Source organism: Babylonia areolata, chromosome 9 (genome assembly GCF_041734735.1).
Source record: "Babylonia areolata isolate BAREFJ2019XMU chromosome 9, ASM4173473v1, whole genome shotgun sequence".
In the NCBI taxonomy this organism is placed as follows: domain Eukaryota; kingdom Metazoa; phylum Mollusca; class Gastropoda; order Neogastropoda; family Buccinidae; genus Babylonia; species Babylonia areolata.
The window spans coordinates 20,335,664-20,362,118 of NC_134884.1; the positions used below are offsets into that span (position 1 = coordinate 20,335,664).

The 26,455-nt window shown below is 38.0% G+C and overlaps 2 protein-coding genes across 2 annotated transcripts; one reads left to right on the top strand and one right to left on the bottom strand.

The window, feature by feature from the left end:
* Window positions 1–756: 756 nt before the first annotated feature.
* Window positions 757–10,986, bottom strand: LOC143286119 (26S proteasome non-ATPase regulatory subunit 7-like). Its single transcript, XM_076593711.1, has 8 exons — window positions 10,715–10,986; window positions 8,328–8,420; window positions 7,624–7,721; window positions 7,102–7,182; window positions 5,933–6,024; window positions 4,596–4,740; window positions 3,233–3,445; window positions 757–2,176 (listed from the first exon to the last, which is right to left on the bottom strand). Exons 1-8 carry the CDS (start codon window positions 10,887–10,889, stop codon window positions 2,081–2,083), a joined length of 993 nt encoding a protein of 330 aa, XP_076449826.1. The 5' UTR covers window positions 10,890–10,986; the 3' UTR covers window positions 757–2,080.
* A 241-nt stretch (window positions 10,987–11,227) lies between these two features.
* On the top strand, window positions 11,228–24,658 carry LOC143286120 (uncharacterized). Its single transcript, XM_076593712.1, has 5 exons — window positions 11,228–11,469; window positions 12,756–12,890; window positions 14,165–14,227; window positions 15,958–16,056; window positions 16,701–24,658. Exons 1-5 carry the CDS (start codon window positions 11,314–11,316, stop codon window positions 17,406–17,408), a joined length of 1,161 nt encoding a protein of 386 aa, XP_076449827.1. The 5' UTR covers window positions 11,228–11,313; the 3' UTR covers window positions 17,409–24,658.
* The last annotated feature ends 1,797 nt before the right edge of the window (window positions 24,659–26,455 follow it).

Consider the following 26,455-nt stretch of genomic DNA (forward strand, 5'->3'; position numbering starts at 1 on the left):
ATTCATAGTTCACATTTTCAACCACATGCAAAGACAACGCAGATTTATTATTCACCTTTGACGGAGTTTTTATTATTAAATAAAATGCTTCACAATGGAATCATACAACAGTGGAGATCTTACAAAACTAGCTACAAAGAATGGGTTGCTTCTCACCAGACTCGCTATTCCACAGACACCACACAGATCTCAGGTCAACTCTACCTGTTAGCTGGTCATTTGTACCCACCAACAGATCACATGTACCCATCAACAGGACACTTGCACCTACCAACAGGCCATGTATACCCAACAAACTGCGAAGACAATAAAAACTTGTTCCATGCAGTCTGCCTGCCTTCTTCATCCATCCCCAGTTTCCAGTTTTAGAGTAATTCATTCTCCAGGAAATGACAGTCCTGAGTGAAGGGGGTGAGAAAGTGAGAGGTGACCCCATGACTGGTGCTGACTAGTCAACTTGTCACTGAGGTCTGACAGAGCTTTCAGGTTGAGATGTTGGTCACCACTCCGTGTTTGCACTTTCTTCCTCTTGGGAGGATTACACAGCTTTTGCTCAGCAGAATCAATCACATCACTGAGAAGTACTTAGAAGTTGTAAATGCACTTCAAACACTGCTCTCATTTTACCAAGGTTCGGTGGTCAAGGGGTTAACTGCTGGCAAGGGGGTCCAAGACATTGGGGTCAAACTAGTGTCCTGCAGTGTGTCCGTTACTGTGTTGTTCTGTACTGAATATTTAATTGACAGCAGACTTCTGCAAGTAAAATTTGGGCTGCTAACCAAAGTGCAGCACCTCCTATTTTGTCTTTTCTTTTCCTCAGTCTTCAAGTGCTTTCGTGGGATTTTTTTTGTTTTTTTCTTCTATCAAGTGAATGTTTGTAAAACAACAACTCTCTTTGTTTTAAAATTTTCCCATGTGCACTAAGTGCAAACAACACACACAAGCTCGGTTTACAAGCTCTTCGAAAAGACTAACAGCCAGACCATTACTTGGGGTATTCAAGAGAAAAGAAGGAAACTTTCAAGTGTGAATCAAACATGGGACCCTCATTTCCTGGTTGAGCACCATCCCCATGATCATTCAGATTGCCATCACCATCGCACAACAACTGCATCAACAATTAATTTATCAGAGTTATAAGAAAAAGAAAAAACAAACCAAACTTTTTTTTAACAGAATTATGTTTCTTGACTGCTAGTCTCCAGATGTTCCTGGGTGACACAAAAGCCTGCCTGGCTTTGGAGATTCTTGTCTTTCCATTTATGCCACTGTATTACCATCTGTTGTCCTTTTTTTTTTTTTTTTTTTTTTTTTTTTTGCTGAGGTAAATAAGCTCTTGTCTTATGCTTCCTCTGAATAGTCAGATTTTCTCGAACATTTGCAAGAGTTGTCATCTACACACTTTTTGTCAGAATTTGTCTGGGTGACTTTTCAGACAGAAAGGGAAAATGAAAATAATAAAAACTGACATAGTTCAGGATCATGCAGACCACTGAGGAGCCTGACAGATAGGAAAGAAGTGCTACCGACTATGCAGAAAACTGGTGTTATAAAAAAAAAAAAAAAATTACATGAATTTGTATTTTGATAACGTTCATTCACACAGAACAACACTGTCTAATCGAAATTTTGTTGTTGCTGCCTAAGAGTCAGTTTCCTTCTCTGTGTAATAACAGAACCTCTTGAAGAAATTATGTGGATGTTATCTCTTGTACAGCTTTAATAATATCTCTGTGCTGGTACTCGTGTACTCAACAGATCTTTTTCATTCAGCATACAGTTCTTCTACCTCATCCTTTTTGGCTGCAAGCTACCTAGAACACAGAACTTCTATAAGCACCCACTGTCATTCACAGACCAAGCTCACGTTCACGTTCACTGCCACTGCTCCCTCTCACTGGTATACCACATCACACACACATACTTGCCCTTGTCTCTTCCCATTTGTCTCAAAAAACAATGCACTTCCACACACATGCAAGCACACACAAATTATCCACACCAAAAAACTGTCTCTCTCTCTGTTCACTTCTTTGCTCTCAGCTGCTGAAGCTTGTCGCCGTCACTTCTTTTTCGGGGTTCACTTTTTACTCTTGGAGGCAGACTTCTTGTCAGCAGACTCCTTGCCCTTGTCATCTTTCTTGCTGTCCCCGTCACCTTTGTCTTCTTTCTTCTCCTTCAAAAACAATGAACAAATGGTTTAAACAATTCGTGATTGTTTCCACCACTAGAATGCAGAATAGAATGAGAAGTGTTAAAGTTTATCATCGGCAAAGAAGTACCAAGGCTAAAATAATAGTACGCACACATGTGTGCATGCACACACACACTACAAGTAGAATATTTCACAGTATTTCTGAGTCATTTCTTTCAAATGGAAGAAAGTTTTCTCATCCTGCAAGAATCTCTCTCTCCACACATTATAATAAAAAATACATATTGCTCATATACTTCTCCATATACATGTCAACACCTACTGTGAAAAAAAAAATCTCCAGAATATCAATTCAAAAAGCACAAATAAAATCAAATACACATCTCCAAATACAGACAACACAACAACATACTCTGCCTCTTCTATCATCTCAAGTAGTAAAACATCTCGGAAGTCCTTCCCATATATAATACACATGCACATTCATGTATGAACATCACAAATCACCATTTCATAAAGCATACTGTTACACAAAAGGCAAATTAAATCCTCTTTAATGTGATCAGACCCCTGCCAGAGTCTGCACTAGCGGGTCATGGTTAAGTATGTGTAATTAAGTGTGGTTTCTGTTAAGATGACAGTGCATAGCAACTCCAGAGACTCTCAAGTCTGAACCTTGCAATATTTTTAGGTGCCAATCTCAGTCAGCACACCTCGTTTTTCAGTGTTCATGGGCTGCAACTTCCACATTTACTCATGGGCTTTTGTGTGCATGACCAATTTTATCCCACAATATAGGCAGCAATACTCTGTTTTCAGGGGTGTGCATGCTAGGTATGTTCTTGTTTCCATAACCCAACATACACAAGACATAAACTGGCATATCTGATCTTCTGTATGTGCACACACAAAGGGGGTTAAGGCACTAGCCGGTCTAGTCTAGCTCATATGTTGATGAGATAAAAAAAAAAAAAAAAAAATTAAATCTGAGTCAGCATTAAATACATGAAATCATCAAGATCTCTGCATTGTATTTGTGCGAGAGAGATGCAGAGCAGAGTGTGTGCCAAGCTTCACCTTCTTCAGGTCCTTTCCACCTTCGCTCTTCTCGGCGTCTCGGTTCTGGATCTTGTTGTCGATCAGGTTGTGGAGGGCGATGATGGAGCGGATGAGGGAGGCCAGGTACACCACCAGCATCTGGTCGTTGGTCTTGATGTGCATGGAGCGCACAAAGTCACCCAAGTTCACATCCGGCAGCAGGTTGAAAATGTCCTGAAGTTGGTACACCACCTGTGCCATTTTCCAAGTTGTCATTATGATTATTATTGTTACATATATATCGTCTATCTTCGGTTAGAGACCAAACTACTTTACAGGTACACACACAGTCATTCACACAACAGGCTACCTACCTGGTTAGAGCCAACTGTCGGCTGCCTTGAGGCACTCATCATTCATTTCCTGTGTTAGTCTGACTCCAGTCATGCATGCATTTTTCTTTAGAATTCTGTTAGTGACAACCCTTTTGTTGCTGTGAGCTCTTTTGTATGTGCAATGTGCATACTGCACGCAGGACCTCAGTTTTGTTTCATCAGTTTATCATTTCATCTGAAAGACTACCACCCATACCACCATTCACATTGTAGTAGATGGGGGAGTAAAAATCCCAGTCCAGACCACCACTCAAATTCTAGTGGAGGGTGAGAAAATTCTATCCTGCACCTCAGATTCTCTCGTTTCCTCAGCAGGTGCGTTAACACTAAGCCACCACTCTATACATAATCAGAATGTTTATCAGAATTTTTCTGTTTTTATGTTTTACAATGATTATACACATTCTGTTGAAACAAACAGAAATGATATTTCCAGGGTGGGTGTGCCTGACTTTTTTAATTCTAATATGTTTGAAGCCAAGGTCCAGATTAACCAAAGTGTCTTCCTCAATAAATGAAATAATCAAAGTTTTTGTTTTGTTTTTTAAATCACCAAAATGCCAATATGGAAATCTGTACAAAACGGAAATGCTCCCACCCACATATTTCTCATGAACATAAGTTGCCTGCAGTTTAACTTCATAGTGGTGACAACACCTGATTCATCTCATAAGCCAGGCTTATGTTGAGGACCATACCTGATTTGAAATGAATGAAAGAAATCACATTGCAACATTCCTCGTCTCAAGTGTACATGATTTGCAACAACAGTTATTAACACATGGAGTTTGAAAAGACAAAATAAAACAAGTAAAACCCACTTTATTTCAGAAGGCATGAATTTGAAAAGGGATAATGCACAAGTCAAATTTCACATCACATTTTTTTTCTTCTTAAAAAAAAACCAAAAAAACTTTATTGTGAACGTTTTTTGTGTGTATAGTACAACACATGAAAACTCAGTTATGGAACCACATGGAAAGTCCACACTGAAAGTTACTACTCACTTGGTGGTTCATGGGCAGTTTTCCGGAGACCACTTTGCCCACATAGGCGTGAATGTCTTTTATATGTGAGTGCAGTCCTTTCAGTCCCATCAGCTGGCTAGTGATTCGCTGTGATAGCGTTCCCACAGTGGTGTCCTTGATGTCTCTGCACAAATGCACCATTGGTTTATATATATATAAACAAAATCCCAATCTGCCATGGTGCACAGAGCTTAGTAATGTTTTTTTCTTTCAGTCCAACCAACAATGGTGAACAGAGCTTAGTAATGTTTATTTTCTCCCAGTCCCAAATATCTCGCTGGTGATCTGAGCTCAGTAATGTTTATTTTCTTCCAGTCCCAATTATCTCAATGGTGAACAGAGCTTTGCAATGTTTATTTTCTTCCAGTCCCAATTATCTCAATAAATGAACTGAGCTCAATAATGTTTATTTTCTCACAGTCCAATTATCAATGGTAAACAGAGCTTAGTTATGTTTATTTCTTCCAGTCCAAATTATCTCGCTGGTGATCTGAGCTCAGTAATGTTTATTTTCTTCAAGTCCCAATTATCTCAACAGTGAACAGAACTTGGTAATGTTTATTTTCTTCCAGTCCCAATTATCTCAATGGTGAACAAAGCTTAGTAATGTTTATTTTCTTACATCCTCTATGGACAGCTGGCATCTGTAAGAAGAATCAGTGGACACCCACAACTGTGATACAAAGAGTTTTGACACACTGAGACTGGTAAAAGAGATATATTCATCATCTTGGTTTTGTTGTTGTTGGGTTGTTGTTTTTTCCAGTTTATAACTGAAATTAGTAAGAGGTATATTCTGTTGTTGTTTTTCATATTCTGGTATATTTCTGTCACAACTGATTTCTGTGTGAAATATGGAAGGCTCTCAACAGGGACAGCACATCACCAATGTGCAGCACCACCCTTTTTTCTTTTCTTCTTTTTTTGTTTTTTTTTTGTTTGGTTGTTGCTGTCTGCCTGTAAGTGTATCTTTCTGGCCATCAAAGTGGATTTTTCTACAGAACTTTGCCAGGGACCATCTGTTTGTTGCCATATGTTCTTTTGTGCGTAGTGAATGCATGCTGCACGCGAGACCTTGGTTTACTGTCTCATCTGAAAGACTAGCACCCAGACCACCATTCCCATTAGAGTGGAGGGGATGTGGGAGTAAAAATCCCAGTCCTGTGCAGGACTCAAACCCATGGACACTTGCTTCCAAGTCTTGCGCACTACTAATAGGCCACCACTCCACAATAATCTGTAAAAAATAAATCAATCAACTGATTTAAAAAATAAAATGAACTGCAGAAGTCAAAATGTAAAAGCTGAAATCTCACCTCAGAAGATGCTCTACCCCCACCTCCTCGGCTTCCTCAGCCCCAATGTCACTGGGCACGTGATCAAAGGTCTTGGTGGTTGGGGAACCATCCTGTCACACACAACAAACACAAACCGTCAACACCACTGATAGCAGACAACGACATGAAGTGACAGAAACTCCTCTGTCTCCTCCTTCCATCAACTAAAACTGAAACTTTTAATACTGGTTTGTTTAAGTGTCTTAACACTCAACAGCAAAGGTTAGCCACTGTCAGAAATGGAACATCTGACAAAGTAAGGGACAATCAAAAGGATATTTACTAGGAATGAAATCACAGGAAACTGTAAAAGACTGCAGGAAAAAAAAAAAGACAAAAAAAGACAAAAACAAATGTTACAAGGCATGAAAGGGAAAGAATGCTCCATTTGTTGGAAATGCCCTGACTGACTGAGAAAAAAAATTTACTGTTTCAAGAAACGCAGTTTGAACAAAAGAACGAAGATAGGGAAGGCGACAGTGGCCCCTCTCTAGACAAGCACTGAACCAAGCAGAAAAACAGGTTTCTTCTTCTTCTGCATTTATGGCCTACAACTCCCATGTTACTAGTAAACATATACGTAAGTAAGCTTTTACATGTATGACTTTCTGCCCAATCATGTAGAAGGCAACCATATTCCATTTTCAGGGATGTGCATGCTTGGTATGTTGTTGTTTCCAAAACACATCAAATACTGACATTGATCACTGGATCTTTAAAGCTGATATATGATCATCTGCATGTGTAAACATACAAATGGGGCTCAGGCAGTAGAAGGTCTGCATATAAGTTGATTAACAAAAATCTCTACCCTTAAACCTCCAGCTGCTGTGACTGGGATTTGAATCCAGGACCTTGAGATTGAAAATCAAATGCTTTAACCACTCAGCATTTGGACCAATTTAAAAAAAAAGAAAAAAAAAAAAGAAAAAGAAAAGATTCAATACTCCTGAACTGACATCAGCTGCAAAATAGATGTCCTGGCCACAGTCTTCTGTGGTATAATTCTTTGAACAAGCTTAAAAAAATCCTTCACAGCAATTTACTGGCAGTAAAGTATAGCACAAGAAGTAGATCTTGTTTGCTCCTTGCCTGCTTTGCAGTAAAAGCTGTGTAGAAGGGGAAAAAACAAAGAGCAAAAAACTTACATCATGCACTTCCTCCACAGCAATGTAGGCCTCTGTGGGCAATCCCAGATCCTTGGGTTTGGCGTCAATCACCACCAGTACCTGAAACATAAACATGTGACAAGTCCAGACTTATACAAGGAAAAAACTACAAGTACAACAAACAAAAAGTACCTGAGACTGCAGACTTTGTCTGATTCCACCAATAAGAATTTGAAACAAAACCAACCTCTTGAAGATTTTGTTGAAATTTAAAAAACACCTGTGAGTGTAAATTGTGTCCAATTCCACCATAATGAATCTAAAACAAAACTGACATCTTGCAAACTTTGTGTTATCTTGACACCTTAACCGACAAGGTGCGCTACAGACTCACTTTTTTTCATGTCTACCAAAAACATAAAACCAAATTCATACTTCTGACTTCTAATGATTAATATTAACCTTGTGCAAATAGATCTGGTGTTATGATAATCAAAATGTTATGAATAAAACAAGTCAAAATACAGGTATGAAGTGACAACAGGCATGTAAATAGCTTACAGAGTTGGGGCAGTACTTGCGGATCATCTCATTGATGGCAATATCGTTGTGATGCAGCTTAGGACCTGTGTGGTACCACCCAACCACCTTCTCTCTTGCTAGAAACAAAATGCATAAAGTTCCGTATAAATACATACACTTTCACACACACACACACACACACACACACACACAAAATCATTACTGCATACAAACACACTAAAACAAAAGATCATAAAGACTAAATGGTTGAACTGGAACTTGCAGCAGGCAATTATAAAGGACCTTCTAAACAAAGACAATATAAAGTGCATTACTGTTGCATATGACCCTGGTTTTTTTCACTCACTCACACACACACACACACATTAGAATTCAGAACAGCTCAGAATGAACAAAAGCCTCCACCCTAGCACTACCGTCCTCTGAACCCACCCACCCCCACAGAAAAGAAACAAAGCTTGGAGGGATAACACTTTTTTACAGCATAAAAAATCGTATTCACTTTAATTTTAAATACATCACAGAAATGGAAATATATACAATATATATCATAATTATCAGCAGTATTTTCCTTACTAAAAAAAAAACAAACAACAACAAAAAACAACTAGTAATAGTATATTCCTCTATCTGTAGCGACCAAAAAAGTAGCAATTCTTTAAAGTCGCATTTCTATAAAACTAAGGTAAAACCATTCATCAGTTCTGTTTACACATGCTTACCATTGACTTTCTTGAACATGCCATACATGTTCTCCAGGTAGTCATGATCCAGAAACCAGACATTCTTGTCTCTGTCATCTTCATCAAAAGGAACTGCAAAATATAATCATATATATTATTAATGTTATATCAGAAGAAATTTAGAGAAATCTCATGAATTTCTAAATATCATTTTGTTTTATAACGTAGGTGCCAATTCCTTCCTGGCAATTTGTTATGAACAAAATTGGCCTATTTTTTACAACAGTGAGGAAATTTCAAAATTGCTTTCACTAAAAGCAAGTTTTACTTTTAGACTTCTTTTTCAAGTACTCTACTGTACCACTCGACAGAGACTGCTTTGAGAACAGGAACCCAAAAGGTACTGGACATGGCCTGAGTACAACTACAATACTAGCACCGCCTGACAAATGAAAGACAAAGAATCTGTTCAACAGATGTGCAGACTTGCAGATGTTTGGTTCTTTTAATCCTTTAATGTATCTTCACATGCATAAGATAAAAATTTTAAAAATACAGTATTCATATTAAATATCCTGTAATCCATGTCAGTTTTTAATGGGTGATAGAAACACAAAAATACCCAACATGCCAACCCCCGAACTGGAGTGCGGCTTCCTTGACCATGATGTAAAAACATTCTCACGGAATAATTTGTAAAAGAGCAATTTCAGATCTACAATTTGTAGTACAAATAACTTACCAATGCAGTCCTCTTTCAAAACAAACTTGAAAGCCCATCTGTTAAAACAGGCCTTTGGGTGTGATGAAGCTTAGTTGTCTGCATTCTTACTCTTCCTACCCACTCCAATTTACCCTGTACTGAAATCATCATGAAGTGTGTGTGTGTGTGTCTGTGGGTTGGTGTTTGTGTGTGCATGAGTGTGTGTTTGTGTGCGCATGTATGTGTGTTGGGCACTTTTCTCATGTGTGTGTGTCACTGTGTGTGTGTGTGTGTGTGTGTGTGTGTGTGTGTGTGTGTCATTGTTCACATCTGCATTTTTTAGTATTAGCCTAGTGTATACATATATATATATATATATGTGTGTGTGTGTGTGTATCATATTTTCATGTGCGGATATGTTATTAATATTATGCACTAGTGTACATATATATAGATATACTGTTTGCACCATTTAACTTTATAAATATTATTTATCATTATAATCATCAATGTGGGAGTTTCAGCCCACCAACACAGTTGAAGACGTGGCAAGCTGGAGATTCTTCTATAGTGTCAGTATGTGTATATTAGTTTATGTTGTGCCTGTGTTAGTGTGTAATTGTCTGTGTGTGGATACTTTTGATTTATTCTTTCTAGCTTCTTATCAACAATGAATCTGGTTTGTAACAACAGACACTGTGTAATATTTCATGATATAAGTTATCACTGAAATACAATTAGTGAATTACTAATTACATGTTGTAACTAAACTGAGAATGTATTTGTTCCCATGCATGAGATTTGTCATGAGCCTTTTAAAACATGTATAACTGTCATTAAAATAAAATTTTGATAATCTTCTTCTTCATTCGTGGGCTGAAACTCCCACGATCACTTGTATACAATGTACACAACTCACAAGCATTTTCGGGGAGGTGCATGTATGGTCTTTTATTGTTTCCATAACCCACCAAACGCTGACATGGATTACAGGATATTTAATGTGCATTTTTGATATTATGCTTGCGTATACACACAGAGGGGGTTCAGGCACAAGCAGGTCTGCACGTATGTTGACCTGGGAGATTGGAAAAATCTCCACCCTTTACCCACATGACGCCATTACTGAGATTTAAACCCAGGACCCTCAGATTGAAACTCCAATGCTTTAACCACTTGGCTATTGCGACCATCATTTGAAAATAAACTGCTTGGCTCAACGTTCAGAAGAAGAAGAAATTACATACACGTGCTCGCAGCTCTGTCATACGAAGTTGACATTAACACTATGGCAATTCACTGAAACATACAGGTCTCACAGATGCTGAATGTGTGTGTATGTGTATGTCACTATGTGTGTGTGTGAGAAAGAGAGAGAGAGAGAGAGAAGGTGCACGCGTGTAGTAGGTGTGTGTGAGTGGGGATGTGGGAAAAGTAACAAGACTGGGAGAGATGAAAAACAGACAGATGAGACAAAGAGATAAAGTGGGAGAATAACGGCGAATCAATAATAACTGAAAATAATTAATAAACAACAAATAGAACAATAGGAAAGATTTCCTACCTCTCCCCTTCCTTAAAAAATCTTTATTGCTACAGAGTTGCCTAATCTCCAAGTTTAAAGTAAGCTTAATTAGTTGGGTTTTTTTTTAGTGTTTTACTGTAAAGGTTGCATCCAGCAAATATAACAAAAAGTGAGTATTTAAAAAAAACGATAACCAACCAGCGAAACTGTTCGAGACATCAAGAACACCTCCTCTGTTGGCACCCAACAAGACCCCGACAACTCTTTTTACATTGCCAACTTTCCCCATCCTGTTGAAGTGATCGACGACACTTAGCAACACAAGAGGGTGAACAACAACTTTGCTGATCTTATTGGGATCTGGTGGCGACATTTTTACTGAAGTTGCCTTGAGTTCTTGAAAACAAATGCAAGCTCTACCAACGCATGCAGATGACTCCACAAGTTTCAGAAATGAACAATGGCGTTTACCGGATATCCGCCGTAAATACGCTCAACAATATAGCATATTATTAGATATATGAAATCTGAACGCATGGGCTACTCTTTGTTCTGTGCAACGGAGTTAATTACATATCGACTTTCTTTTGACCAATTTTATTTCAGGATGGAAAATAGATGTCTAAAAAGCAATACTTTTAATGGATTATTTTTTGTTGCTATCACTTCCGTTCTGTTTGTGAAGTGGTTAGAAACAAGTTTACAGCTGCCAAGTGATGGACGCGGTGTATGCGGCGGCTAAAAAAATGTTTCTTTTTTGTCTGTTTTTGTTATAGTTTTGTTTGTATTTGTGCATAATGGATAACTGCTATGGTAAAGGGGATAAGCTCCCCAAGGAGCTGATGAACAATCAAGATGAAAGACTGACAAATAAACATATTCAGACTCTATCGTTCTTGAAGGAAATGGCAAGTGAAAACAAACAACTGAAGCAGAGGATCGAAGAACTGGAGGTAGGCGAAATTGGGTACCTGAAGTCAGTCTCTCCACGGGAAAAGAAGCTATCATGCTCTCGCTCTCTGTCCTTTTCTGCTCCTGACTCTCACTATTATTTGTACACACGCACAAACACACACACACACACACACACACACACACACACACACATCAACACACGCAAAATCGATTTTTCATAATTTTGTTACAAAGCGTGTAGACAAATAGTGAAATACCAATATGTGCTTAACAATTGGCAGAGCTCACACTGTGAAGGAAGAAAACCATTTGAAGGACTGGGTATGAGTAAATACACAAAAATGTTTTTAATCCCAGTGTCATTGTCACTCTTTCAGCACCAACATAAGCACATCTGGTCTGTTAGTGTACTTGTTTCACATGCATGTGCAAACATGCACACACACTCACTCTCTCAAGCCCAGTCACACACTCATGTATGTATTTCTGCATATGTATCATACAATGATACATACATACTTGCATGCATTCATACATACTTAAATGCATATATTAATACATACTGTATACATAGAAATATCTGCCTGTAAACATATGTAGGGTCATCTACATCTCAAAAGAAAGTGAAGTAATATGGAATCTCTCCTAGCAAACACACACACACACACACACACACACACACACACACACACACACACACACATATATATATATGTATATATGTATATATATGTATATGATATATATATATGAATATTAACAAAAATGTGTGTGTGTATATATATATATATATATATATAGAGAGAGAGAGAGAGAGAGAGAGAGAGATTTATTTCCTTTAAATAATGAGTTTTAACCCTTTTAGAGCCAAGCTTATTGTACGCTCAGTGACAACTGTTTGCCAATGGATAGTTTGGTCTCAGAGGGCAATAATTAAAAATCAAATTCTAGCATGCAAACCACTAAAAGAAAGTTTACTTTTCTGAAAGAAAAGCAAGCACACTATCCAATTATGACAATTTCAGATGAATTTATTGACTTTGCAATAGAAAACTGTTGTTGTGATGCAGACGGAAATTCCTGTCCTGGGTCACTTTATTGCACACAGGAAGGGTACAGAATTTTCCATCCTGGGGTGCTCAAGGAGTTAGTATAAAGTTTAAGATGTGAAAAAATCTGAAGAGAGATAGATGGAATCATAGCAGAAGTCATCCAGTAATTTTATGTATGTGTGTTTAAGCACACTTGTATGGGTGTGTAAACATTATGTGTGTGTGCTTGTGTGTGTGTGTGTGTGTGTGTGTGTTTTCATCTGTCTGTACAGGATGAGAGGGAGAAGTGTAAAGAGCTGCATGCACTGGCAGAGGAAAGTCAGAGCCGCATCAAAGAAATCCAGGAGAAGTATCTCCAAAGATCTGATGAAATCAACCAGATGCTGGCTGAACAACATAGAGCTGAGGTGTGTGTGTGTTTATGTGTGTGTCACTGTGTGTGTGTGGGGGGGGGGGGAGAGAGAGAGAGTGTGTGTGTGTGTGTGTGTGCACATGTTGATATGTGAGAGAGTGAGACAGAGAGAGAGACAGAGACAGACGAACAGATGGCAAGACAAGAATAGACAAAGAATGCATGTTTCATAGCAAAGAATTGCTTTCATGTTTTGGTTTCCATTTCAGAATTGAATATTTATTTGACCTTGACCTTTGGGGTCTTTTGTTATATATATATATAAAAAAAATAGTAATCTGAAATGATGTTAAGTTTGATGTAAATAATCAGGGACATCTCTCACATAGTTTCAAGACTATAAGAGCACCACTGATCACCTGGTAAACAGTTCTTTCCATTCCTCTCTGTTCATCATCTCTCTCTTAGGTCGTTGCTCAGTCTGAGGCCTGTCTGTTATGGGATATTGTTCTCCCATCTCTTTTTCTGTCTGCCTCTTCTTCTCCTTCCTTGCACTGTGGATCTTAGAGGATAATCTTGGCAAGTCTTGCTGATCATGAGATGTTCCCTTACCACCTCAATTTGTATTTCTTCGCTGTGGTTAGATCTTCATTGGATCCAATGGTATCAGAGATATATGATTTGTAAAGAAAGAAACATAGAAAAGGGGAGGCTCTCTGATAATGTAGACAGCTATGTGGGTCCTCTGTCATCATCTTCATGAGAGGTTTGTTTTTGTAGCTTTTTACTTGTTCCAACATGGTAGACAAGGAAATTTGAGTGTTTCATGGTGGTGTTTTATTTGTTTGTTTTGTTTTGGTTTTTGATAAGGTACAATAGTAACATGCTTCAGAACCTGTACCAAAAATCATAATCTTCCCATTGTAATGATGTAGTCTTGTCTTGTAGTCAACTGTGGAGTTTGGCCAATACAAGTACCACAGCAACCCTAAAAATATCTCTGGCACCACCAGTCAAGCAATGTCAACAACCACCACTGTCCCATGCTATAACACTACTGTCCTTGTCTCTTCCTGTCTGCTCTTTCCTTGCTTGCTTTGTCTGCTTATGGTACTTCCACCCTGACTCTCTTTGTGTGTAGACCTCTCTGTACTGTAGCTGAATAGAATAACATATTTAAAGGTCAAACCAGTGTTCTCTGCAGATGTAATGAACTAACCCTACAACAACAACACTATGATTATTACACCCATTGATTTATGTATGCTTTGTTTATGCAATAACATTGTTACTTCATGTCATTTTCTGGCATATATGACTGGTTTTTAGATGATGGAGGTACTGGATCAAAAAATGGAAACAGAACATCGGTTAAAAGAAGAAATTTTGAAGGTAAGTTGTTTGCTTGTTAGATATTTCTTATTCTTTGTTTTCTATCTTCATTTTTTCTTCATCAGCATGTAATCTGTCACAGTTATGTACATACACACACCTGGGACAAAACAGATCCATTGGTACATTTATATATTCAAAAAAGTCTTTTTTTCCCCCCCGACTTCTTTGCTCAGTGAGGGATACTATATTTTGCATATCTTGTTGTTGTTTTTTAACATAAACACTCAGATTGTTTTGTATCAAAAGGAACTTGGGGAAGTCCTTGAGTTTCAAACTTTTTCAACACCGGGAGCAATGGAGTTGTGAGCTGTAGAAGCTATCAACAGTTCTTTTTTTTTTTTCATACAAGGCATTGCCTAGGTTAGAAGGTATCTTACTGTCTGTTGTAACAGAAAACTATTGGTAAATATTTGACAGTGTAAGGTAAAGCATAACCATTAATGAATATATATTAACTGTGCTATGTGACGCATCACCATTTATGAATGCATTGTATTGTGTGTTTTGAAGTAGGACTTACCTGTATGATTTTTACTTTTTTTTCCCCTTGCAAGGAAAGTTCTTTTCTTCTCAGTTAGGAGGAAGGTTACAGATGGTAAAGACACTCAGCTGCCAATACAGAGAGTCCATGAGAGGGTGGGTTCAAATTCCACTCTTGCCCTTTCTAACAAGTTTGACTGGAAAATCAAACTGAGCACCGAGTCTTTCAGATGAGACGATAAACCGAGGTCCCATGTGCAACATGCACTTGGCACACTGAAAAAGAACCCATGGTAATGAGAGCATCGTCCTCTGACAAAATTATGTAAAAAGAAATCCAGTCTGATAAGAACAAAAATATATAAGCATGCGCTCAAGGCCTGACAAGTGCGTTGGGTCATGCTGCTGTCAGGCAACTGCCTAGAAAATGTGGTGTAGTGTATATGGATTTGTCTGAACACAGTGTCGCCTCCATTAGAAACTGAAACTGAAACTCAGTCAATACAATACAATCTATATTCAACACATAATAAGAAAAAAATGTTTGACAGTCAATGAAGTCAGCACCACCAGTAATGATAATGGTGCATACAGAGTGTATGGACTGACAGTCGGCATCACTGAATCAGGATTCACAATAGTATAAATGTGATGTTGACATTGTATTGTATTGAACTGCATTTCATCATAATGCACTGCATTGTATTCTATCATATTGTATTATTTTTTGTTATAACAGTTTTCTATGTTATTTCTGAAAGGATGCATTGCCACAGTGCAGCGGCATCTTTTTTTTTCTGCATGCAAGTTTATTTGTTTTCACTACAGAGTAGATTTTCATCAGAATTTTGCCAGGGATGACCCTTTTGTTGCTGTGGGTTCTTTCGTGTGTACTAAGTCCATGCTGCACACGGGACCTTAATTTATCATCTCCTCCGAGTGACTAGCATCCAGACCACCATTCCAAGTCTAGTGGAGGGGGAGAAAATTCCGGCAAGTATGAGATTTGATCCCATACCCTCAGATTCTCTAGCTCCCTAGACGAACACATTACTGCTAAGCCACCACTCCACCTATTACATGCATGACTATCACAACCGAAAGTCTGACTACTCGTTTAATTTATCAAAATTGTGTGAAAAGGCTTTTCCAGTGGTGTACATTCTCCCTTGCACCTTTGAGACCTCTTCCTCCCTGACTCAACCATGTCCCATATGATCCTACCACTTTCTTTGTTACGGTTTCAGTTACGTCGTGAAGTGGAGTCTTTACAAAGAACCAATGTGGAACTCAGAGACGACTCTGACTGGTCAGAGGAGAAGGAAAAACTCCAGAGTCGAATTACTGTGAGTAACGGACAGATTGATTTACTGTTTCTGTTGGATGATTGCTTGGGTAAAGATGATGATAGAGAGGTGGTTGCTAGAGAGTGAGAGAGAGTGTGTATGTTGTATATGAGAAAGAGAGAGAGAAAAGAAGAAGAGGGAGATTAGATTTAGAGAGAGAAAGCACAGACAGTGAATGTGCACTGAATCATATACTTGTAGTCTCTGATGATTTTTCACAGTTAGGTCATGCATCCTTATATATGCATATGTATGTATATGTGTCTGTCTGTGAGAGAGAGGGAAGGAGCAAGAGAGAGAATGCGTGTGAGAAGGGGACAGAGTGAGGGTACCTTATTGGAATATACAGTACAGCAGAATATTTAACTTCCATAGAAATATGTGTGTAATATTCTTTATTCTGGTGTGAGTTGAAGTCCAAACTGTTAGAACTTCTGTTTTTGTAGCTCTTTTAAATTAAATATCCTGTGTATCAAAGACTTTTTTAAAATTCTCCTTGTGGTTTTCTTTGTTTGGTAGGGTTATTTTTTTTCCTATTGTTCCTTCCCTTGTTGTTGTTGTGGTTTATACTTGTTTTCTTTGTATGATATTTTTTATTTGAATGATAAGACAACAATATCTAATTTTCTATGTTACATAAACAGGAACTGGAGCTGTTAGTGGAGGGCCTCCGAATAGAAGTGGAGGAGCTGAAAGCAGAGATTGACAAGCTACAGAAGTTGTTGGAGGAATCTCAAGTCAAGGCCTCTGAACTTCATCAGCTTCAAGATCTACGATCTGCCAACCTGACCTTGACGGATGAGTTGCGAGAGGCCAACCAGAAGAACTTGGAGTATGTGTACAAAATTGAAGGCCTGCAAAAAGAGCTCAGAGACAGTTCTGGGGAAAGAGAGAAGACAAAGCTGGTGGAAACCATGAGAAACAAAATGGAGAAGTTGTTGAAGGAAAAAGAGCTTGCTGTTATGAGAGAAGCCGATATGAAGAATCAGTACGAAGAACTGAAAGATACTAACGAAGCCATTCAGACAAAGTTAAATTCCCTGGAAATGGAGCGCGCCAAGCTAGTCAAAGAACATGGTGAACTGTTTGTGGAGTACGGCAGGATGAGGAAGCGACTGCAACAGGATGAGGACAAAGCGACCTTCAGGGAATTTGTTGCTCTGAAAAGGGAACTGGTCGCTGTGAAGAATGAGAACGAGATCCTGAAGCTCAAGATGAAGACGTCCTCGGGGACACTTCCAATGCTCAAGGAGGATCTGCCACCCCCAGCTGCCAAACCCATGACTAAAAAGGGGAAGAAAAAACTGCTGGCTATCACCCTCTCTCACGGAACTGGGCCACCTCTGCAGTAAGGTTCCTTTCAGCCTGGTCAAGTGCTGTGTGACCAGAGAAAGGACTGGAACACATTGTTGTCGTTTTTTGTGTGTGTGTGAACACCTGTAGCAAACTAACATTCAGCCTTGAGAGACTGGTGACCAGAGAAAGGACTGGGACGCATTGTTTTTTGTGTGATCACCCTTAGCAAACCACCTTTCAGCCAGGTCAAATGTTGAGATACTTGTGACCACATAAAGGACTGGAACCAATCATCCGTTTGTTTGAACACCTGATGTGAACATTTCAGCCTGGTCAAGTGTTGTGGAACTTCACGGTTGTCTTTTCATGTGAACACCTGATGTGAACAATCTTTCAACCCGGTCAAGTGTTCTAGAACTGACCGATTGTCTTTTCCTTTGAACACCTGATGTGAATTACTTTTCAGCTTGGCTAGGTGTTGTGGAAATGACCAGTTGTCTTTTCGTGTGAACACCATTTGTGAACTAAAAATACTCAGGAATAACAGGAAGATTATTTTAAAGTGTATCACAAGCTGCCTTAAGTCTGCCTTTTCATAGTAGACTTATATACTTATTCTGCCTTACACGCTAGACTTGACGAGAGTGTGTTATTGTTGTGGATCAAGTTTCTTTTATGAATTTTATAACAGTGGGACCACAGGACCCTCTCCATCCTCGTGCTTTCTTGATCTGTGTTGATCAAGGCTGGAGACTGCTGCTATGATCTTCTTAACTGAAGTGGCTTGTTTTGTTTTCCATGTGCGATTGCTCAGTCTTCTGTTGGGGCTTTCATTGTGACAAGTTTATTTTGATGTAGTTTCTGTGATAGGCCTTGTACACCACAATCATTTCCCTTTCTGTTCCACTTGGGACATCATGTTGTGGGTGTGAGTGTGCGTGGGCGCTCATGCAAGTGTGGGTGTCCATGCATGTGTGTGAATATGTTTGTGTTCAAGTGTGTGTACATATCTCTATAAGAACATCATGTGTGTACGTGTGCATGTGTGTGCACACGTGAGCATGTGGGTGTACATACATGCGTGCATGTTTATGTGCAAGTGTGTGTACAATTGTATGTGCATGTGTGCAAGTATGTGTGGGTGTGTTTGAGTGTGTGAGCATTTGATTGTTTGCTGCATGGATGATCCACTCTTTAACATTTTACAGGCCTTACACATGACAACAAAAATTTGTTGCTGACCAAATGGGTTGCTCAACATCCCATGGAAATGTCAGCAAATGATCCATAAAATTGACGATGCTTCTGTGGGGACAGACAACCATTGTCGTGTTTCTGTACACTTCACAGTTAAGGAGTCATTCTGTTTTGCTTTGCGAAAATAGCTTCTTTTCTTCTGAGCTAAAAAGGGAAAAGAAAAAAGATTTGTGTTAACATATGAGCGCATGTGTGCATGCATGTGTGTGTGCGCATGTGCATGCAGATACCTTTAAAAACAAACACTGGTACAATCTACAGGTAAAAACATGCTGGACAGAAAAACAAATTCACACACATTCTTGTAGCTCCGATAAAGCATTTATTGAAGCAACCATGACTGTCAACACTGCAGAACTACAGATATATATATATATATGTTTATATTCTGAAAACTACAAGTAGCATTGATACATGATAAAGATACCTTTCTCTATGTGTCTGAGATACACAAGTTTCAATAGAAACAAAAATAATCCATTAAAAGTTCAAGTCATGTAACAAGAACAACCTTCAGCGCTCCGCTGTCACAAAGAAACTAAAGTACAAAGCCAGAAATCACAGAAGCGTCAGTGATGCACAAATGACTATGCATAAAATGGTTATCACCATGTGTAAGTCTCTAAAAGCAATGGACTGTTTCATCCATGATTTGTACTAAAAGCAAACATGCCAGCAGATGTGCAAAGCGATCATAACATTGATCTTTTTTTCTTTTGATATCAGTATTAAGATATGATAATGAATTTAAGTCATATTGGTCCGCGCATGAAACAGTTCTGTTGTGGAATTCATAAAGAAACTTTGTGTACAAATGTATGTATACTTATGCAAATGTGTGTGTGTGTGTGTGTGAGGGAGCAACTGCATGTTCACTCAACATGTGTAGTATGTAAATGAAAGAAAAGGGATGGAAGAGAATAAAAACAATGGGGATCTTTGTTTGCATTGTGTGTATGTGTTGTATGTGTGTGCACATGTGCATGCATATATGCAAATGTATGCATGTCTCTTGTCTCCGTGTATGCTCTGTCTTTGTTGCAAATCATCTTACATTTTGCTGCAGACAACGTTGAAAAAGGCATTAAAATAATATTGATCAATAGTTGAAAATCAGAAACATCTTCCTTAATTGCTTTTCAGTATCATGTAGTTGAAACATGAATTAAAAGTGGTAGCCATTTACTCAGACTGAAAATAACAATCAACAAATTATAATTAATCAACAGTGTTTTTCACAATTTTTGAAACAAGAAACAGCAAACCAAAATACCAAAATAAAGTAATAAAAAGAACTCTACCACTTTTCAGAAAAAGGAAACAAAATGCAAATCATAGGACTCGTGAAAGGGGATTTCAATATTAATTGTCTATCATCTGCAGTTTTTATTTATGTATATGTGACGCAGCATGCGAAAACCCGGCTAAAGTCACAGCCAGCTATTCTTAGCTAAGCACAAAAACATGCCATTAGGGTCAAAATAATAAAAATCAAGATATTTTCAAATTTCAAATCCTTGAAATTGAAGTCTTATCTTTGCTGTTGCTAAGTATTTAAGCATAAAACTGCATGAAACTGTTTATTTTTTATGTTTTCAGGTGCCTGCACTGTTGGTACTGCTACACATTTGTCACTCAAGTTGCAATGTTTAATGCATTTGACTCCAGGCTCTTCTGAATTTACATCAGCTGATGATATGGCAATACACTTAATGACTGCAGTTAGTAAATGTTATTTTGATCTGGGATCTAAAGCCAAAGTTAAAAACATTCATCAGCATTACAGAAATGTTTTTTGTTTTAACACAAATGCGGCCTCTAATTTGAGAATCTAATGTAATTGTTGACTACTCTCTCATGGTATGACGTCACTTCTCCACTCATCATTCTTGACTTCATTTGAGCACAGAAAGAAAGTATGAAATTTCCTGTGCTTTTTTTCATGTAGAAATTTATAGTTTACATCATTTTGAATATTTTGACAACATATACATGTTCAAGACAATTCTTGTTCTCAAGTTACAAGCAGACAAAAGTATGTTTTTTTTCACAAGCCAATTTCTCCATTTGTTCTTTTTGGGCACACAAAGTTTGAAAAAGTTACAGAAAAAAACTATGGTAGATAGATCAGTCCTGTTTTTCGTTATGTTAATCTGTGATTTTTAAACTTTCTGAAAGTAAGCAAATGTAAAAAATGATTGATTCCAACTTTAGCTGGGTTTTCACATAATTATAATGTGAAATTGAGGAGGGTAAGTGTATAACACATGAAGAATGCATTTATCTCATGTGATACAACAGTCAAATCAAAACAATTGTCAAATCAAAACTGTATATTCTGAAGTAACAAACTGCAGATGTTACACATGTTAAAACAGGATTTCAACAAGACTGTGACATGGGGCTATTTCCTTTCAGTGAGTGACAGAGAGAGAAAGAGAATTCATATCAAAAATGGAATTCATACAGTCCAGTTAAACCTGGCTTGTACAAAAATGAGTCCATGATAAGCAACAGTAACAGAGACAGAAGTACACAGTCTTCCACCCAACACACACAATCTCTCTCAAAGGACACACACACACACACACACACACACACACAGATGACCAGGAGTCTGGAATGACAGAGACACAAGGAAAGATAAACACAGTGTCATATCACAGAAGACAAACTAATAACCACCACAATCAAGAGTAACTTGTAAATTTTCAACAAGCGCATCGCAGCAATAATGAACAAGTAAAGGAGGAACCAAATAAAGAGCATTAGTAATGGATGTAAATAGGGAGAGAATGAAAAAGAAAAGACACGGGACACATAAAAGGGGAGGCTCATGCCATAATCAATGAACACAAAACCAAAAACCGTCCTACCTTGAGAAAGAATTCACAGAGAACTGCTGAAATTAACCCCTTGACTGCTGCGCCTAGCTGAAATGAGATCAGTGTGGCAAGAGTCTGATTGGCAGTTACTACTTTTTGTGCATTTCTCAACGGTGTCATCAATTTTCCTGATCGAAGATAATGCAATCCCAACAGGAAGAAGTCCAAACACAGAGTGAGGGCTGGCATCCTGTACTGTGATCTCTGCCTCATCACAGTGATGTGACAGCCCTTCACTGACAAGCATACTTGTCAGCTGCAGTCAAGGAGTAAAAGAAAAAAAAAATCCACAAAAATTTCTGTTTGATCAGGTCTCATCAGTAAAAGCTTGATTACCAACTGTGGTACAAAGAAAGTGCAACAATTATCAACTGCATTTGAAAGAAATTGTAAAAAAATTAATGACCAAACTGCAGTAGAATGAAAGTGCAACAATTACCAACTGCAGTGGGAAGACACTGTAAAAATTACCAACTGCAGCAGAAAGAGGGTGCAATAATTACCAACTGCAGGAGACATGAACTGCAACAATGTGAGAACATGATGGGAGAGAAAATCAATATGGCACAAAAAACAATACAAAATAAAGTGGGGAAAATAGAAAAATCTAACCAGTTTAGAGACACTCAGTCTCCCATTTCAATCATTTCAAGGGGTAATCAGGATTGAAAATAAATTTATACAGAAAAAAACATAAACAGTTCCATAAATTAAACAAATATGTTTTGTATTTATTCTGGGGGAGAAAGACGATCACAACTATTTCCCCATCCCTTGAATATTTTAAACAGACCTACCCAAAAGTAAACAGACATGACCAATTGCATTCATGCACATCAGGTTGGTTTCAATGACAGACACTTTACTAACAGGGTCACTGGGTGAACTACATGACTAGCCAAGTGAAATATTACAAAAATGCTTGTCAAAAACATCACAGTAAAATAAAATGTTTCTCACTAATAATTTTCTGATTCACCACAACAAGCATCACAGAAAATGGCAACAAGGTGTGTGGTCTATCTCACCTTGCACCCATGGTGACCTCATTTTCAACTCCAACCCCCCACCCCATTCCCTCCGCTACCAGTTGCTCACAGTCCCTCAGTTAAACTGGCATACATATGTTTACCTGTACGGAAATCATACGATACTTTCATCAAAGCCAAATTCCATTTTTGGATGTTGGTTGTTATTTACAGGTTAGACTTCTTTTCCACTGTAGTCTTCTTGATTCTCCATTTGCAAAACAACCAAGTGACTTAGAACAAGAAAGCGGGGGGAGGAGGGGGGTAGGGGGTGGGGGGGGGGGGGGGGGCGTGGACCCTATACTTAGCAAGTCGAAAATTAACTCAGAACAATTGTGATGTGAGCGTAATATCCTAACAAGCAGTGAATGGCCGGCACGAGATTTGATAAAGACCGGAACAGTTGGAACATACCTCTTTGGAGGACATGATGGCAGTCTCGACTCATGGACAGAAGCTCACTCAGTCTGGTTCTGCATCAAAGCAGTTACTGTCGTTGGTATGTAGGTGTCTTGAAAAAGGATGGTGGTATATAACAGGCATTACTGAACACCGCTGAAGTGACTACGCAGCAGTGCAGGGTCTCCTCCGGTGGTTGGTCTTATGGTGACCTAGCAATGACTGGGATTGTGGAAGGAACAAGCCTGGATGTGGCTATGAATAGAGGGTTCTGGATATTCAGCCTGGAAAGGTGGCATGTGTGTGTGTGTGTGTGTGTGTGTGTGTGCATGTGAGTATGTGTGTGTGTGTGTGTGTAGGGGATGGGTGGGTGGTTAATGCCACTGACATGACATGGATTGATGGAAGATGGGGGCTAAAAAGTACAATACAACACAAGGAAAATAAGCAGGTGGGATTCAAAATATGCAAGTCCATCGCCTTAAAACCATTTGTACTCACAAAACACATACTGTAGTAGCCTGATGTGTCCAAGACTGTTTCTCTCAAGGTCAAAGTTGAGGAAAAGAAAGAAGCCTTATTTTTCATAAAACACCGAACAACAGATTCTCAGAGTGACATAATTTCCAGAAGGTCAGTTTCTGTCTCCTGAGATATTCAGTCCTGAAATCTCAGTAGCCTGTTGGCGATTATGATATGGTGTGATTATCCATGGTATTACCAATAAAAACAAAATCAAAGAGGAAAAAAAAAATAAAAAGCTATTGGGACATTTACTGTTCTGTGTAGTTCCATCCTGTCTAAAATGGCAGTCTTTTGGTGCATTCATTTTGTGTGCTTAAAAAGTTTGTTATGGGTTACAGTTTTGGCAAAAGCTTGGTTTTTTTTATTATTATTATTTTTTTATCACTGTTATTTTGTGCTTTCAACTAATACATTGCTATTGCTGTTAAATTCAGTGACTTTTCTGAACTGGTATTTTCATTTGTATTCTTACACAATCTAGAAATATCACTTTTAACTTGTCAACTAAAAAAAAAAAAAAAAAAAAAAAAAAAGCATAATTTCAGTTAGCATGTATGTAACAATGTGTACATGCATTCATATATACATACACAGACATGGGGACTGGGAGTGTTGAGGGGAGGGGTGGGGTGGGGGTGTAAATGAGTGATAACAAAACAAGACTACAGTGAAATTTTTGGGGAAATTTTTTTTTTTTTTTTTTGAATTGTTGGTGTGAGGTGGGGGTGTAAATGAGTGATAACAAAACAGACTACAGTGAAATTTTCGGGGTGGGGGGGTTGTTTTTTTTTTATTCAAAGAAGCAAAAAGTTCATACTTTCTGTACCTCTTTGACGTCACCAAGAACATAAATTCCTACAATAAAAACCATACTCTCTCATCACAAAGACCCTCCCAAAGGAGATTTGAGAGATACATAGATCAAAGTATAAATTAACAACACAGACCAAAGAAAAAAACTAACCAAAACTGATCTCTGTCTGTAAATGGGCTCAAAGTATAAACATCTAAAGAGAATAAAGCACCACATAAAGTTCATTAAAGTGATTTCTAAATTAAAAAACTGTCCAAATTTATATCTGGTAGAACTTTTTTTTAATCAAAGAAATCATGCTGCGTATAACAACATGTCTCACCAAATATGTCAGTAAAAGCTCTGTGACCAAAAGATCTACTTAAATAAAAAGGAACGCACACACACACACACACACACACAAAAGAAAAAGAAGAAAAAAGTTGAAATTAAAAAAATTGTAAAAAGTCTGTACATCTACAAGAAAACTTACCCCCTGTGGTCCATGGGGAAAAAAATTTGTGCTGATAAACAAAAATCACGAGAAAGAAAAATAAATGAACAAACCATCCCTACCACTTAACAAAATCTGAAATGACAAGGAAACTATGTCAGCTGTTAAACATATCTTGGGCAATCACATCTGTATTGTTAATGAAAACACACACACACACATGTACTCACACACCCTCACTCACAAATTGGTCTTGGGGAAAAAAAGCTTACACACACACACACACACACACACAAACAAAAACAAAACAAAGTATATACTTGTAAGAGTCCAATCTGAAAAAAAAAACACCACCTACTGCAGTCACCGCACACTAGGATAAAGTATAGAAAAAAAATCACACATGAACACAAGTAATCAGTGGCAGAGTGAAAAAACATAATCACAGGAAGATTGATAAAATAAAACACAGTTCAAGAAGACTGAAAAATGCATTCCATGCACACTCATGGCAGGAACGTGCTAAAAGTGACTCATTTAACTTGAAAAAAATGTAGTAATGATTTGACTATAATCAAACTTTCACCAAACACTTTTGTAAAAGAAAAAAAAAAGTACACTGTACACTTCAGAAAGATACTTTGTCGAAGAAATAAGGAAGTAAGCAACAAAACATGTACAGATAAAATATGCGCAGACAGTTGCATGTATGCGTGCGTGAGCTCGCACACACTCACACTGATATGAAACGAAGGAGTGGAGTGACAAAAATGAGAGTAAAGTGCCTTTCCCAAGGACACAACATCATGCCCAAACCAGGCCTCTAACTCTGATCACTAGTGAACACTGGATCAAGAAGTCCAACAACTGACTGACTCGGCTGCAGCACCTCCACACACACTGATGCAGGAACACAAAAATATTTTTTTTGGTGAAAAACAAAGTATGCTATTGCAAATCAATATAGTTTTGATATATATTTATAATCATGATATACGTGACTGATATCTTGCACAAAGTGTAAAAGTATGACTAGTACAAGGCATGATATTACAGATAAAACACACACAAACACACACAAATCGCAATCATCAATGGAAACAGAGACCAGCCAACAATCATGAACCATGCTGTGGCCCAAATCTTCATCGACTTTAAGAAGTTTGACATCTCAGATATATACCTCATACAAGTGAGTAGCTCAAACATCAATCTGAGAGACACTATGCTGAAGTACATCTGAAACAACAATGAAAGAAACGGGCAGGCCCTGGTAAAAGGGAGAGACGGGGTGGTGGTAGAGGGTGGAGTTGGGAAGGGTGGGTAGGGGTGGGTAAGAAAGAAAAAAACAAAGCAAACAACAGTAAAACTAAAACTAACAATGTGTATATCATCGATAACAAAGCAATGACAGTAAAACTAAAACTAACAATGTGTACATCATTGATAACAAAGCAATGACAGTAAAACTAAAACTAACAATGTGTACATCATTGATAACAAAGCAATGACAGTAAAACTAAAACTAACAATGTGTACATCATTGATAACAAAGCAATGACAGTAAAACTAAAACTAACAATGTGTACATCATTGATAACAAAGCAATGACAGTAAATCTAAAGCCATGAAAAAAAACCCCAAAGCAAACAACAATAAAACAAAAAATAATAATGTAATATTGTGTATATCATTAATAACAAAGCAATGGCAGTAAATCTAAAGCCATACAAAATCTGTCATCTACTTGATCATAACCTGT

Bases quoted from the DNA above. Each gene is read 5' to 3' on its own strand.
- LOC143286119 (XM_076593711.1), bottom strand. From the start codon at position 10,889: ATGTCGCCACCAGATCCCAATAAGATCAGCAAAGTTGTTGTTCACCCT. The intron at 6,025-7,101 runs GTAAGTTTTTTG...TGTGTGTGACAG, and splicing joins CTGTGGAGGAAGTGCATGAT to GATGGTTCCCCAACCACCAA. The intron at 4,741-5,932 runs GTGAGATTTCAG...GCATTTGTGCAG, and splicing joins GGGGTAGAGCATCTTCTGAG to AGACATCAAGGACACCACTG.
- LOC143286120 (XM_076593712.1), top strand. From the start codon at position 11,314: ATGGATAACTGCTATGGTAAAGGGGATAAGCTCCCCAAGGAGCTGATG. The intron at 11,470-12,755 runs GTAGGCGAAATT...CTGTCTGTACAG, and splicing joins AGAGGATCGAAGAACTGGAG to GATGAGAGGGAGAAGTGTAA. The intron at 16,057-16,700 runs GTGAGTAACGGA...TTACATAAACAG, and splicing joins AACTCCAGAGTCGAATTACT to GAACTGGAGCTGTTAGTGGA.